This window comes from Canis lupus, chromosome 6, assembly GCF_003254725.2.
Source record: "Canis lupus dingo isolate Sandy chromosome 6, ASM325472v2, whole genome shotgun sequence".
Lineage (NCBI taxonomy): Eukaryota > Metazoa > Chordata > Mammalia > Carnivora > Canidae > Canis > Canis lupus.
In genome coordinates this window covers 42,696,656-42,710,615 of record NC_064248.1, presented here as the reverse complement: position 1 = coordinate 42,710,615, position 13,960 = coordinate 42,696,656, and the positions used below count along the sequence as shown (strand labels likewise).

Sequence of the window (13,960 nt, the reverse complement as noted above, 5' to 3'; positions counted from 1 at the left end):
CTTTTCCATATGATGACTGTGGCAAACAGTCATCCCTGGAGGAGTTTCTGTGGCACACTGAGTTTGTAATTTTGAAATGGAATAATCCTTCAGACATTAAGGAAGCTCCTGATGGATACCAGAATGCTATATTTTGTGATCTATTTGTGGAGGTAGAGAGAAATGGAGACTGATAGTAAAGTGAAATTAGTTTCTAAACTTTAAAATGGCATATGATTCATTTTATAATAATTATTAATTTTTTAGGCATAATATTAAATTTTTTTGAAACTGCTCTCTTTTAGAGATACATGCTAAAATATTTACAAGTGAAATATGCTTTCTGAAATGTACTTCAAAAAAATCTGGGGTTGGAGAGTGAGGATGGAAGTAGAGCTAAAATACACTGGTAATAGTATATATTGGTATTGTTGATGTTGAAAAATGGATATATCAGGTTCATTATCAAACTAGTTCCTCTAGTTTTATATTTCTTTTAAAAAGTCTTTGTTCATACTTGTTACTATGAATAATAAACACTTCAGTACTTTCATATTGTAAAAATTAGACTATTGCACATAAGTTGTAAAGGAATACAATTTTGTTGTTGAATTCTTCATTTTGCTAGGTAAATGTAGTTGTTAATATTCTTTCCTGAAGAATAATTTGAGGTAATGCAGAATGGTGGAAATAGCATTGGATTTGGTGACAAAGACAGGATTTCATTTTCTCATCTTTGTAATCATATGATTTTAATAGGTCATTCAACCTATCTGAGCATCATTTTCCTCTTCTATAATAATTCCTATCTCAGAGGGTTATATTGAGTGTTAAATTTGATATAATATGTAGTAAAATCACTTTTAAAACTAAGTTACCAGGGGATGCCTGGGTGGCTCAGCGGTTGAGCGTCTGCCTTAGGTTCAGGGTATGATCCTGGGGTTCTGGGATTGAGTCCCACATCAGGCTCCCTGCATGGAGCCTGCTTCTCCCTCTGCCTATGTCTCTGCCTCTCTCTGTGTCTCTCATGAATAAATAAATGAAATCTTAAAAAAACAAAAAACAAAACAAAGTTACCAATCAAAATTCAAATCTAAATAAAAATAAATTCACACGGCTTTCCCTCTCACAAAGTAAACTAGAATAACTAGATATATGTGGTAAATTAGGTGGATAAAAATTGTTTGTGGGGGATAGGATTGATAATGGGAAAGACCCATGCCAGATTAGAACCCACTGAAAGTAGAGGGAGCTAAGGTCTGTAAAAAGAGATTTGACAGCCACAGAAGACAGCAAAATGGAGAAAATGCAGAGCACTCTTGTTTTGAATCTGGAGTTCTCAGTTCCATTGTTTATTCTTGAATAGTATGTAAACCCTTTGAGGGGAGGATCAAATTTACTACAGATTACTACATAATCTGTAGTAAATCTTTTAAAATGATGTTAGCATTGAGGTTTTAATCCTTTTTTGCTTTCATTGGTATGCAGTGAATACAAGAAACCAAAATTAAGGAGGTAAAGGGAAAAATCTAGTGTGGAAGAAAAGTAAATAATAATAAAATACAAAAATCAAATTGAAATGACATGAGTTTGTGCAAAAGAAAAAGAAATTCTAGCTATAATGGTCTATTAGCAAAAACAGCATTTCAGTTAAGGATAGTAGTACTGTGTTTATTTATAGTTATTAGGAGTGTACTTCTTTGATTATATAACTAGATAGGCCATTAGGGAGAATAAAAGAAACCAGGTGTGTGGGTTATATGTTGATAGAGATATTTTCCCAGTTTATTTTCTACTCTGGTTATGTTCTTTGTTTCCAACCCAGCTGGTAAACAAATGAAGTAATTCTAATCTCTCATAGAGACAAAGAGGCTATGAAATTACTTTCTCTCTTACTATTTAATGATCTTCTAAAAAATTTATAAGCCAACCTGCCTTGACTATTTTGCAATTAGATATATTTGATTGAGGTGTTGGGAGATTTTGTCAGAATATTGACTTATTTTCTAATGAAACTATACCAGAGCCACAGTATTTCTCAGAATTAATCATAAACTAGAGAATTTGGGACTTTGTTTTGGGAATTAGTTACTGAAATATCTTTTCTAAGGTAGTTTCCCTTACAGGCGTTCTTACTTCATGGACTTCAGAGACCGCTCAGTAGCCAGTAGGGTTCCAATTTGCCGTCACTCTTTCTAATGAAAATTATCTAAAATGACTTTTTAAAAATTAGTAGCTGTTATGACACCATTCAATCTGTAGCTAAATTAATATTATATACAGCATTTGGTTTGATATAAGTTTAATTCAGAAAGTCAAATATTTGTGGTGAAGATATTTTTTTGAAGAAAACATTTCTTTGGATTATATGGATATAGCAAACATGTTGTATATTTCCAATTTTTACATGTCTTATATCTTAATAGCCTGTTCTGGCTTATCTCTGACTTCCTCGCCATCCAGCTGCCTGTCCTGAACAGATGGTGCTGCTGTGTGTAACTATTTCTCTCCCTCTCCCTCAGTGAATACTCAATGATTATTATCATTAGTATTCCATTGTACAGTGGCATGCAATTTTCTTTAATACTCTATTGATGGACATTTAAATTGTGTGGGTTATTTTTTTTTGTTTGTTTGCTGCTGTGAACATCCTTTCACATATCTATATGAATTTGTGTACATACAGCTTTAATAACTAGCAGTGAAATTGCTCAGTATATAACTTCCATAATTGAAATCATGCTTAAATTAAAAATTTTTAAATAAAAAAGGTAATATATTTTATATGTAAAAATACCTTTTCCAATTTTTTTCCTATGGTAATTTTGTTTTTTTTTTGTTTTTTTTTTCCTATGGTAATTTTGAAAGTCCAGTGGTTTTGGTATTCAGACAAATAAAGACAGCTAGTTTCAGTAGCTTATGTAGTAGAAGAACTCTTCAATAAAATCACATATTTACCAAATAGTCTTTTGCTGCCTTGTTTCTCTTCACACACAGAATGTACCAGTAACCTCATGAAACTTTAAACAAAAATAATCTTTTTCTTTATGAAGTCTCTAATTTTAAAAAAATACAGTCCTAAATGGCAGTTTTCACTTGTGAAAGACAAAAATTGGTTTTATTAATTTGAAATGACATAAATATAAATGTAGCAATTTCCTCTTTCTGATTTAACCAATTAATTTTTCCATGTACTTAAGTTGTTCTTTGTATCTAATTGACTTGGTCTACTGTTTAAGCAAGATGTTAGAGGTTTACTTGCATCATTTTGCCTAGATTCATAAAGTGAGGGTAAAATCACTAGTCTGACTGTGAACGGACAGTATCCTTTGGCAGCATTACTTGAATTATAAAAAAAAAAATACCTGCATGTAAAACTTGAAAATTACCTATCAGAAATGACTAAATAAACCTGTTTATTTCGAACTGAATCTACTTTGAACCTTTGCAATTAGCTCTGTTAATCTTAGTCCAGACTTCTCTTTAGGTTTATCAGATTTCTTTTCCACTTTTGCAATTCCATTTTAATTTATGGCTTTAAGGAGCCTTGACATTTTATAAGCCAAAAGAAAGCATCTGAAGAAGAAACATGTTACTTGACCTGCTACCATAAATACAAAAGTATAATCATATTTGAATGAATTTAGGGTGAGTGGTGGTTTAAATCACATTTTCTGTTAAAGCAGTGATTCTCAATTCTGGCATACAATGTTGGAATTACCTGGAGGTATTTAAAAAAAAAAATACTGCGAGCCAGACCTCCTACCCAGAGAGGGTCCCGGCATTGAGAGATTTATTTATTTGTTTGTTTGTTTGTTTATATTTATTTATTTATTATATAGAGAGAGTGGTGGAGGAAGGGCAGAGGGAGAGGGAGAGGAAGTCTCAGGCAGATTCCATGCTGAGCATGGAGCCTGACACGGAGTTTGATCTCACAACCCTGAGATCACCACCTGAGCCGAAACCAACCGAACCCAAGTTGACCACGCCACCCAGGTCCCCCACATTGAGAATTTTAAAAAACACTCCACATAAGCTCTGCTGTTGTATAACCAGGATGAAGAATCACTCTCCAGGGGCGTCTCAGTGGCTCAGTCAGTTAGGCGTCTCCCTTCAGCTCAGGTCCTGATCTCAGAATCCTGGGATCAGACTCCCTGCTCAGTGGGGGGCCTGCTTTTTCCCTTTCCCTTTGCTATTCCTCCTGCTTGTGCTCTCTGGCAGCCACTTTCTCTGTTAAATAAAATCTTAAAAAGAAAAAAAAAGAATCACTGCTCTGTTAGAGATGCTCAAAGCTAATTCTACTAAGGAGTAAATTCATGCTGCTCACAAAATTAAAATGCTTGATGAGCTCAACCAGGGTTTTCTAAAGGGTAATATGGTAATTTAACTTTTTTATTCTAATACTACATATTGTTTTAATGTGCATTAAAAAATAAACATAAGTATTACATCAAACAGTTTCATGATACTGCTTTGGATGAAGCTAGATTTTTCTTTTTTTTTTTGTAAGGACATGTGCCAATTTCAAAGAAATTTTACAAATTATAGAAACATTTAAGTGAATGATTAGGTAATACATAGACATTGCAGAAATCATAAAAATGTTGAAGAAACACAGTGGTAAGTTTGGCAAAAGGCCCCCACTAAAGTCTAGTATTAAAACCTGAAGGAAGTATCAGTGGTTTTTCTCCTACCTAGATTTACAGTACCTAATTCTTCTGGTTTTTAAAAATCCAGTGACAGACTTACAGGATTAGACTTTCTGTAAATCTTTTTTTTTTTTTTTAAGATTTTATTTATTTATTCATGAGAAACAGAGAGAGAGAGGTAGAGACACAGGTAGAGGGAGGCTCCATGCAGGGAGCCCAACGTGAGACTTGATCCCAAGACCCCAAGATCATGCCAAAGGCAGGGGCTAAACCACTGAGCCATCCAGGCTGCCCCAAATTTCTGTAAATCTTGAAATTATTCCTTTCTAACCTGAAGTTTCTTGACACCTAGTTCTCTTATGGAGGTATGCCTTATAGATGAAAATATTTTGCTCCTCCTTTTTTCTGAGGTATAGATGATCGTGTGGTGGTGAGAACAGGAATGTGTGTATGGGTGTATGAGAGAGTAAGAGGTGTGGATGTTTGTAGGAGGGGTTGATGGACAGATGAGTAGATCATTTAGATATGTGGATAGAGAAGGGTATGTATTATAGGACTTCACCTTCCCCAGCTACCCATTTTCTCCCCAGACTCTCAGGAAGTTCGTAAGACTCAGAGTACTTTAGGAAACATACTTTAGGTTCTCTCATTGGTAAACTGGGTTGCTCTGGATGGGCCATTTAAAATGGGCTCCATATAGAGAGATTTAGCTACCCTTTATGAAAGACCTCAGAGGCTCAGATATTTGATTAGGCAAATTAGCCCATACTATAAATAATAGTTTACTGTTTTATCAATAATGTATATCTACTTCAAATATAGAGGCAGCTTTTCTGAGCAAGTAGGCACAGTCAGCATTAAAATTATATTACCTGAAGTTAAAAATACTGTGGTATAGTTATAATGTAATGTTGTAAATGTCTGTCCTATATAATATTATAGAATGGAAGCTTCTTGCCTAGAACTGGCCTTGGAAGGGGAACGTCTGTGTAAATCAGGAGACTGCCGTGCTGGTGTGTCATTCTTTGAAGCTGCAGTTCAAGTTGGAACTGAAGACCTAAAAACACTTAGTGCTATTTACAGCCAGCTGGGCAATGCTTATTTCTATCTGCATGATTATGCCAAAGCATTGGAATACCATCATCATGATTTAACTCTTGCAAGGTAATTAATTTAAGAATTAAAGAATTTTAATTCCTTCTCCCTAAATATCCCTTAAAAATATTTTCATTCAATTAAAAAAACGAACTTAATACATTTTAGTGAGCTCTCATTCATAGCATTGCATTTTAAAACTAATCTTTAGGCTGATCACTGTTTAATTAAATGAATTAATGGTAGTGAAATGACCTTAGAGTTTAATTAAATGAATGAAAATTAATTAAATTTAAATATAGAAATGTCAGTTTTAAATTTTTATTTAAAGTAGCTAATGGGTCCTTCTTTCCTAAAGGATGTCAGTTGTCTTCTGGGAAAAACTGTACTCTGGATGCTTTATTTTTAACACCACTTGCTTTTTTTTTTTTTTTTTTTTTCCCCAGGACTATTGGAGACCAGCTGGGGGAAGCCAAAGCTAGTGGTAATCTGGGAAACACTTTAAAAGTTCTTGGGAATTTTGATGAAGCTGTAGTTTGTTGTCAGCGACATCTAGATATTTCTAGAGAGCTTAATGACAAGGTAATAAGGAACATTGGATGGCAGGCCAAATGTTTTCATTGAACTTGCTTTGTGTTTTAATTCTATTTAATCTGTAGTTTACTAAAAGTTAATACAAAAAATTCATAGAAAAATAAAAGAAAAAAAATAAAAAATTTAAAATACCAGAGAAAAAATAATAACACATTCTTCTTTCATAAGTAATCATTTGGTTCTGTGTGGATGGCCAATGTAAATGTTTCTTTCTCTTAATCATCAAGGATATTATAAATAAATACATGATCAGCATTAGAATGCCTGGCTTCTGATTTCAAAATGTAAATTCTGCTGATATCTTCATCTAGGTGGGAGAAGCAAGAGCACTTTACAATCTTGGAAATGTGTATCATGCCAAAGGGAAAAGTTTTGGTTGCCCTGGTCCTCAGGACATAGGAGAATTTCCAGAAGAAGTGAGAAATGCCCTGCAGGCAGCTGTGGATTATTATGAGTAAGTAGCACTGATACATTCACGTGGCCCACCTAAGCCTTGGATCTATCCTACATTCTTTATCCAATAATACATTTTTAAGTTTCGCAAAGGTTTTAGAATTATGGACTAGGGATGGCCTGGGTGGCTCAGCAGTTGAGAGCCTGCCTTCGGCCCAGGGTGTGATCCTGGAGTCCCAGGATTGAGTCCCACATCAGGCTCCCTGCATGGAGCCTGCTTCTCTCTCTGCCTGTGTCTCTGCCTCTATCTCTGTATCTCTCATGAATAAATAAAATATTTTTAAAAAAAGAAAAGAATTATGGACTAGCAAATAAAAATAAACCATCAAATAGCTGCTAAATGTTATAGTGTTAGGTTAGTAGTAATCTCCCCTGGAAAGCTTTCCTTTAAACTGTTAACTAGTGCCACTTAGTGGCAGAAACAAGAAATATCAATCATTAGCCTAAGTTATGTGAAGTAAATTTAGTCTCTTACCAGGATTTCATAGAACTTCTTACATGTAAGGGTTCCAAGACTGACTCTGTTCTTGACTTTGAACAGAGCCTGCCTTAATTGTTCAGTAAAGTATTCCCAGTTATTTACTATAATCACCCTCCATCATAGATATATCTTTTTATTTTTAAGATTTTATTTATTTATTTAGAGTACTTGTGTGCATGCAGTCGGCAGGAGGGGCAGGGAGAGGGCAAGAGAATCTCAAGCAGACTCCCTGCTGAGTGTGGAGCCAGCCATGGAACTCAATCTCAGGACCCTGAGATCATGACCTGTGCTGAAATCAAAAGTCAGATGCTCAACCAGCTGAGCCCTGCAGCCACCCCTTTCATAGATATATCTTTAAAATGTGGGGATCCCTGGGTGGCCCAGCGGTTTAGCACCTGCCTTTGGCCCAGGGCATGATCCTGGAGTCCCGGGATCAAGTCCCATGTCGGGCTCCCGGCATGGAGCCTGCTTCTCCCTCCTCCTGCATCTCTGCCTCTCTCTCTCTCTATCTACGTCTATCATGAATAAATAAATAAATAAATCTTTTTTAAAAAGTGGCACATTATGGCTATAAGCTTGTTTAATTTTTTTTGATAAAAAGAATTTGATTTGTAAATCAAACCAATACATTTTTTCCTCAAACTTATTTTTTCACAACTTTGTTATCATTTAGGGAAAATCTATCACTAGTGACTGCTTTGGGTGATCGAGCAGCCCAAGGACGTGCCTTTGGAAATCTTGGAAACACACATTACCTCCTTGGCAACTTCAGGGATGCAGTTATAGCTCATGAGCAGGTACAGTGCAAGGCTTTGGATCCAGATCATTTTTTCCATCAGGTTTTGAACAGTGATTATTCTTTAGTTTTATTATAGCTATATCTAATTAGAATTTTCTGTTTCAGCGTCTCCTTATTGCAAAAGAATTTGGAGATAAAGCAGCTGAAAGAAGAGCATATAGCAACCTTGGAAATGCATATATATTTCTTGGTGAATTTGAAACTGCCTCTGAATACTACAAGTTAGTGTAATATTTCTGTAGATAAATGTAAAATGAGTAGTTATGCAAACCTATTAAATAATAGGCTTTGGGTTTAAAACTTGCATTTTGTACATACTAGCAGCAGGATCTTGTGCTTCTAATCCTCAATTTCTTCATCTGTAACAGATCATGCCAATTCCTTGCTTTTGGTATTGTGAGGATTGAATGAAAGACTATATTAACTGTTTACTTTGCATAGGACCTGATATTATTGTACCTTAGATTTAATGGTAGTATTATGATTCCTTTATATTTCTTTTATCTTTAATTGTTTTTAAATGAAATTCTAAACTTTTAAAGTCTTCTTAGCCTGTTCAGCATGTGTGGTGTATATACTTATATGCTTTTTCTCACCCAGTTATGTGTTTTCAGAAAAACCATGAGAAAGCCTAGTAATAAAAATATGCCCTAGTTTTTGCCAGGCATCTCTGAATTCTTTTGCCCACTATCTCACCCCCTTGTTGAACAGTTGGCTCATTCTCCTCTGTCCATCTTTGATCCTCACCATAAGCTGAGGCCCCATTCACTTACCTGAGAAGTTGGCAAACCCAGCTTCTTCTGGACAGTCATTCTGATCTATCAATACACTTGAAACATAGATAATAGCAAGGTATAGACTCTTTGACATTGTCCAGTCTATGCTTCTTAGTTTGGAGTTTTCTCTAATTAGTGGGGATTGAAGGCCCATACAGATGTTAGGCAGAGCCAGTTTAAAACATGGATACAGTGATTGATTTGTATTTTATTGTTAAAGAATCCAGTGTGAGAGAGTTTGGGGTAGTTTGCCATCTACAAACAAAGGTAAAATTGCTTTAGGTCCATCAAAAAAATAGAATGTCATCCCAACCTACTATAAACATTGACCAATGGTTAATATTTGTTGGTTAGTTAGATATGAAATATCTTCCCAAATAAAATATATTACTAAATATAGAGTATATATTTTGATTTTAAATATTAAAATGTCTTATATTTTAAAGCAAAAGACATAGAAATGTCTTAATAAATGAACTACTTGTGTTAAATACTGAAAGTTCTGTAATAAAGCAGATGATGGCTATTTGACTAAAAAATATTAGTGTTAAGTAATAAAACTTCCTCCTCCTGCCCTCTTCATAAGTAGGCTAGAACTGAGGGAGGATTCTGCTTTAGAGCTGTTTTCAGGATCACACAAGAAGACTGTCTTAACATTTTAAATCTATATCCTTCAGGATAGAAAGCAGTAGTTGGGTAAGCCTACATTAGCAATTGAATTTGGTTCCAGAAGGACTTCTGAACATTTACAAATCAACTCAAAGAGTAATGGTGTGCCAGAAAGATACCCCAGGATCTGAAAGCGAACCCAAAAGTCTTCCAAAAATGTTTGAGAGGGGGCAATGTTAGAATAAGTGTGTAACCTCCCAAGGTAACAGCTTTGAAGGTATCACCATTAAATATATAATTTCAGGTTTGTTTGCTTAAAACCATCATATTTTATCATATACTTATTTTCATATAATTATAAATCATATGAAATATTTTCACTATTGAGCAGAGATTATAGAAGTCATTTAAGTATTAACATTTATTAGCATCTACTGTGAACGAGATCTATTCTAAGCATTTCATATATATTAATTCATTTAATCCTCACAAAACCCTGTGGGTATTTTCCCCATTTTATATATGAAGAAACAGAAGTTGAGTGACTTGGCCCATTACAGAGCTAATAGTTGGCAAAGTTGGGATTTGAACCCAGTCGAAACTCTAGGATTCACAATCTTAACTGCTACACTAGCTTCTCATTGACACTTCAATGGGTCTTAGGTAGAATTTGGTTAATGTTTAAATATGGTCTTCAGTATTTTTCATGAATCAATGACTAATGATCTACGCATTAGAATTTTAACTATATATTTTAAATTTTGTCAAAATGCAAAGACAACCATATGATTGCAAAGACAAGTTATGTAGACAAAATTCTCTTTGAGTTATGGCCATTACAACTGGGACAGTTTTTTTTTAATGTTAAAAATACTATATTATATAATCTTTAGAGGCATTTGACCTCATGTCAGTATTCCTTTTCTCTGAAGAATTAATAGGACTCTCCAATTTATTCTTAGAGTCTAGATTTGGTTTTTGTGTTTCTAAGACATCTTTTCATTTTGTCTGGAAGTATAGAGAAGTTATAAAATAGATTTACTTTAAAGGCAGGAGGAAAAGTGTGAGTTTTATGATTATTATAGCCAAAAATAAAAATGATCATTGTGTAAGAATTAACTTCTTTTTTTAGAAAGACACTACTATTGGCTCGACAGCTTAAAGACAGAGCTGTGGAAGCACAGTCTTGTTATAGTCTTGGAAACACGTATACTTTGCTTCAAGACTATGAAAAAGCCATTGATTATCATCTGAAGCACTTAGCAATTGCTCAAGAGCTAAATGATAGGTAAGTTATACAGCTTTTTACTATAATTATAGTAAAATATAGATGCATCATTGAATCTCTAGAATTTTTCCTTTGTTTTTGTTTCCTTTGTTTTCCTTTTAATTCTTTTTTTAAGGAATTTCTTGTTTTAGTCTCCTCCTCTCTATATTACTGTTTTTGAAGGGCTAGCATGTCTTAGAAGATTAGACTGATCCATAGAGCCTTGAACCAAGATCAATAAATAGGTCACAAACTCAGTTGCCTACAAAGGTCGTCTTGACTAGATCAGTGTGGGAATTATGGTAAACTTACAGATAAGGCCCAATGTAAAGGGAACATCTGCTCCTCAGCTCCAGCTCATTCTTGCCAGGCAGGACTGAGGATGTGTTATGTCCAGATACTCCTCTTTTTTAAAGAGAAGCTGGAAGTCCTGAGTTTTATATGAAATCTTCTGATTTTTAAATGTTGATGGCTATTTTTTTTAAAAACTGTATGAAAAAGCAGTGTATCTCTACAGTCATTTAATCCATGATATTTGCTTTAAGAAGACAGATTTTTACTTCAGTATGAAGAAAAACTTCTCTGTAGTTGTTCAAAATGAAGTATACCACTTCAAGAGAGAGTGAGTTCTCTCTCCCCAGTGGTATTCAAATGTGGACTGAATGGTTACCTGGTAGGGCTATCATGAAAAGAAAATGGAGTCGTTTAACTAGAAGACCTATCCCTGAGATTTTATTTTATAATATATGGTATGTTTTAAAAGACTGCTTCCTATTTATTTATTTATTTATTTATTTATTTATTTAAATGTTTCCCATTTTATTTTATTTTATTTTTTTAATATTTTATTTATTTATTCATGATAGTCACACACACACAGAGAGAGAGGCAGAGACACAGGCAGAGGGAGAAGCAGGCTCCATGCAGGGAGCCCAACGCGGGACCCGATCCCAGGTCTCCAGGATTGTGCCCTGGGCCAAAGGCAGGCGGCGCTAAACCGCTGCGCCACCCAGGGATCCCTAAATGTTTCCCATTTTAATATCTAATTCTGAGTTCAGTATTATCTGGGTATTCTAATGTCTCTAGTATGAATATATTTATGTTCTTTATATAAAAGACCAAATAAATCCAGAGCATTATTTATACCTTTAATTACTGCTAGATAGCTTTTATTCTATACACAGCTCTTTCAGATAACTGAATGTTAGCTTTGAATTGTTTTGTAGAATTGGTGAAGGAAGAGCATGTTGGAGCTTAGGAAATGCGTACACTGCTCTAGGGAATCATGATCAAGCAATGCATTTTGCTGAAAAGCACTTGGAAATTTCAAGAGAGGTATGAAACTAAAAACCTTTCTGCTATTATGATTCACCAATTTGCAGAGGAGGAGGAAGTCCTATTATTTTTCTAGATCGCTCCTATATGACCTAGTAATAAATTTAAGTATGTTATTCCCTTGGCATAAGAACTGCACAAAGCATTTTGAGATACAGATCAGAGGTCTGTTTGCACTGGCCTTGAGGTAGGAAAACAGGAAGGTAAGGCCAGGCATGAGGAAATGGAAAGGTTGCTAAAATATGCCTCCTGTTTCTACATGGAAAAGTAGATGGTATAGAAAGAAAAACTTGTTTTGTTTTGTTTTGTAAACATGGTTTTTATAATCAAGGATTGGTTCCTATTGCAGTTCTGCCACTTTCTGGCAATTTGAGCTTGGAAACCTTTTCTGAGCTCATTTCTCTCATTTGTAAAATGGGAAGAACAATACCTAACTTGCAGGTATTAGAGATAGTGTCTGTAAGTGCCTAGTGTAATGTTTAGTGCTGGCTTAATACATACTATTACTATGGAATGGAAACAAAATATTCTAAGGAAATTTTAATCCTGTGGTGACAAGTTAATGTATCACAGAATAACCTACATTATTACTAAATGATTGTAGAAATTTAACTAATATTTAGAGAATGAATTAACACAATGTAATTAGTTTTCCTATTGCCATATTTTAGAAATTTCCCTTTTCTTTAAAACAATTACTATTGAAAAAAACCATTTTGTTCAGTCTCTTAATTCTAATATAACTATTTCATTTCTTTATATTTTATTCGAGTTTTAGGCTCACAACATTTTCAGCTAATCTTCATAATTCTTTGTCTTTAATACTACTCTAAATGTTTGTGGTTGAAAAAAAATGTTTGTGGTTGTAGGTTGGGGATAGAAGTGGTGAACTAACAGCACGACTGAATCTCTCAGATCTTCAAATGGTTCTTGGTCTAAGCTACAGCACAAATAATTCAATAATGTCTGAAAATATTGAAATTGATAACAGCTTGCATGGTAAGTAATAGGTCTTCACATCCAATTTCTTTATCCTCAATTACATTTATATTACGTATCACATGTTTATCATATCCAGAGAGAATATTACAGAGGAAGTTCAACTTTTTATAATACTTTTTTGCTTTACCCCAGTCCTATTAATTTATCAATAAAGAATACAGTATTTTACAGCTGATATCAGGAAGTTAGGAATGGTAAAGGTATTTTTTAATACATTTAAATTATCTATAGGCTCACTGAAAAATTTATAAATGTGAAGATGACAAAATCAAAACATTTTTTTAAATTCAAGTGTTTTTTACATATTTGATTTTTGTGTAGCTCTTTTCTTCCCATTTAATTTCTTTCTTTTTTTTTTTTAAGATTTTATTTATTTGAGAGAGTGAGTGAGTGAAAGCAAGCAGAGGGAGGGAGAGGGACAAGCAGACTACTCTGAATGTGGAGCCTGACTCAGGGCTTGATCTCATGACCCTGAGGTCATGAGCTGAGCTGAAATCAAGAGTCATTCACTTAACCGACAGAGATATCCAGGTGCCCCTCCCATTTACTTTCTAAAGTGATCTCTTAGTATTATTACTATTTTTTTTTAATCCAGAAAACTGGGAAATATTCTTTAGGTCAGCGCCTAAAGGAAGATTTGACATTGTTACAGGGAAAACATGCTTGAATGTCTCTGTTTCTACATGAAAAAGATTGTACTTTTTTTTTTAAGTAAGTCTCAAATCGCATGTGAGGCTTGAACTCATGAATCGCATGCTCTACTGATTGAGCCAGCCAAGTGCCCCCCAAAATTCTGCTTCTGATTAAAGAAATAAGGACATCAGATTACATTTCCAGTGCTCTGTGATTGTGTGAGACCCCATTATACAGATCTGGTGGAGGCTCTAAAAATTCTCAGTCTGAGAAAAGTCACCAATTCAC

General features: G+C 34.4%; 1 protein-coding gene across 7 annotated transcripts in view; it reads left to right on the top strand.

Moving 5' to 3' along the window:
* Positions 1 to 13,960, top strand: part of GPSM2 (G protein signaling modulator 2) — a 61,713-nt gene that overhangs the window by 13,501 nt on the left and 34,252 nt on the right. For all 7 annotated transcript variants that reach the window (XM_049111019.1, XM_049111018.1, XM_025417391.3 and 4 more), the window contains 8 exons: positions 5,571 to 5,792; positions 6,170 to 6,305; positions 6,629 to 6,771; positions 7,925 to 8,048; positions 8,156 to 8,271; positions 10,568 to 10,723; positions 11,929 to 12,037; positions 12,907 to 13,036. In XM_049111019.1, the coding sequence (XP_048966976.1) occupies positions 5,572 to 5,792; positions 6,170 to 6,305; positions 6,629 to 6,771; positions 7,925 to 8,048; positions 8,156 to 8,271; positions 10,568 to 10,723; positions 11,929 to 12,037; positions 12,907 to 13,036 (1,135 nt within the window). In that variant the 5' untranslated portion in view covers position 5,571. The remainder of the gene's footprint in view (positions 1 to 5,570; positions 5,793 to 6,169; positions 6,306 to 6,628; positions 6,772 to 7,924; positions 8,049 to 8,155; positions 8,272 to 10,567; positions 10,724 to 11,928; positions 12,038 to 12,906; positions 13,037 to 13,960) is intronic.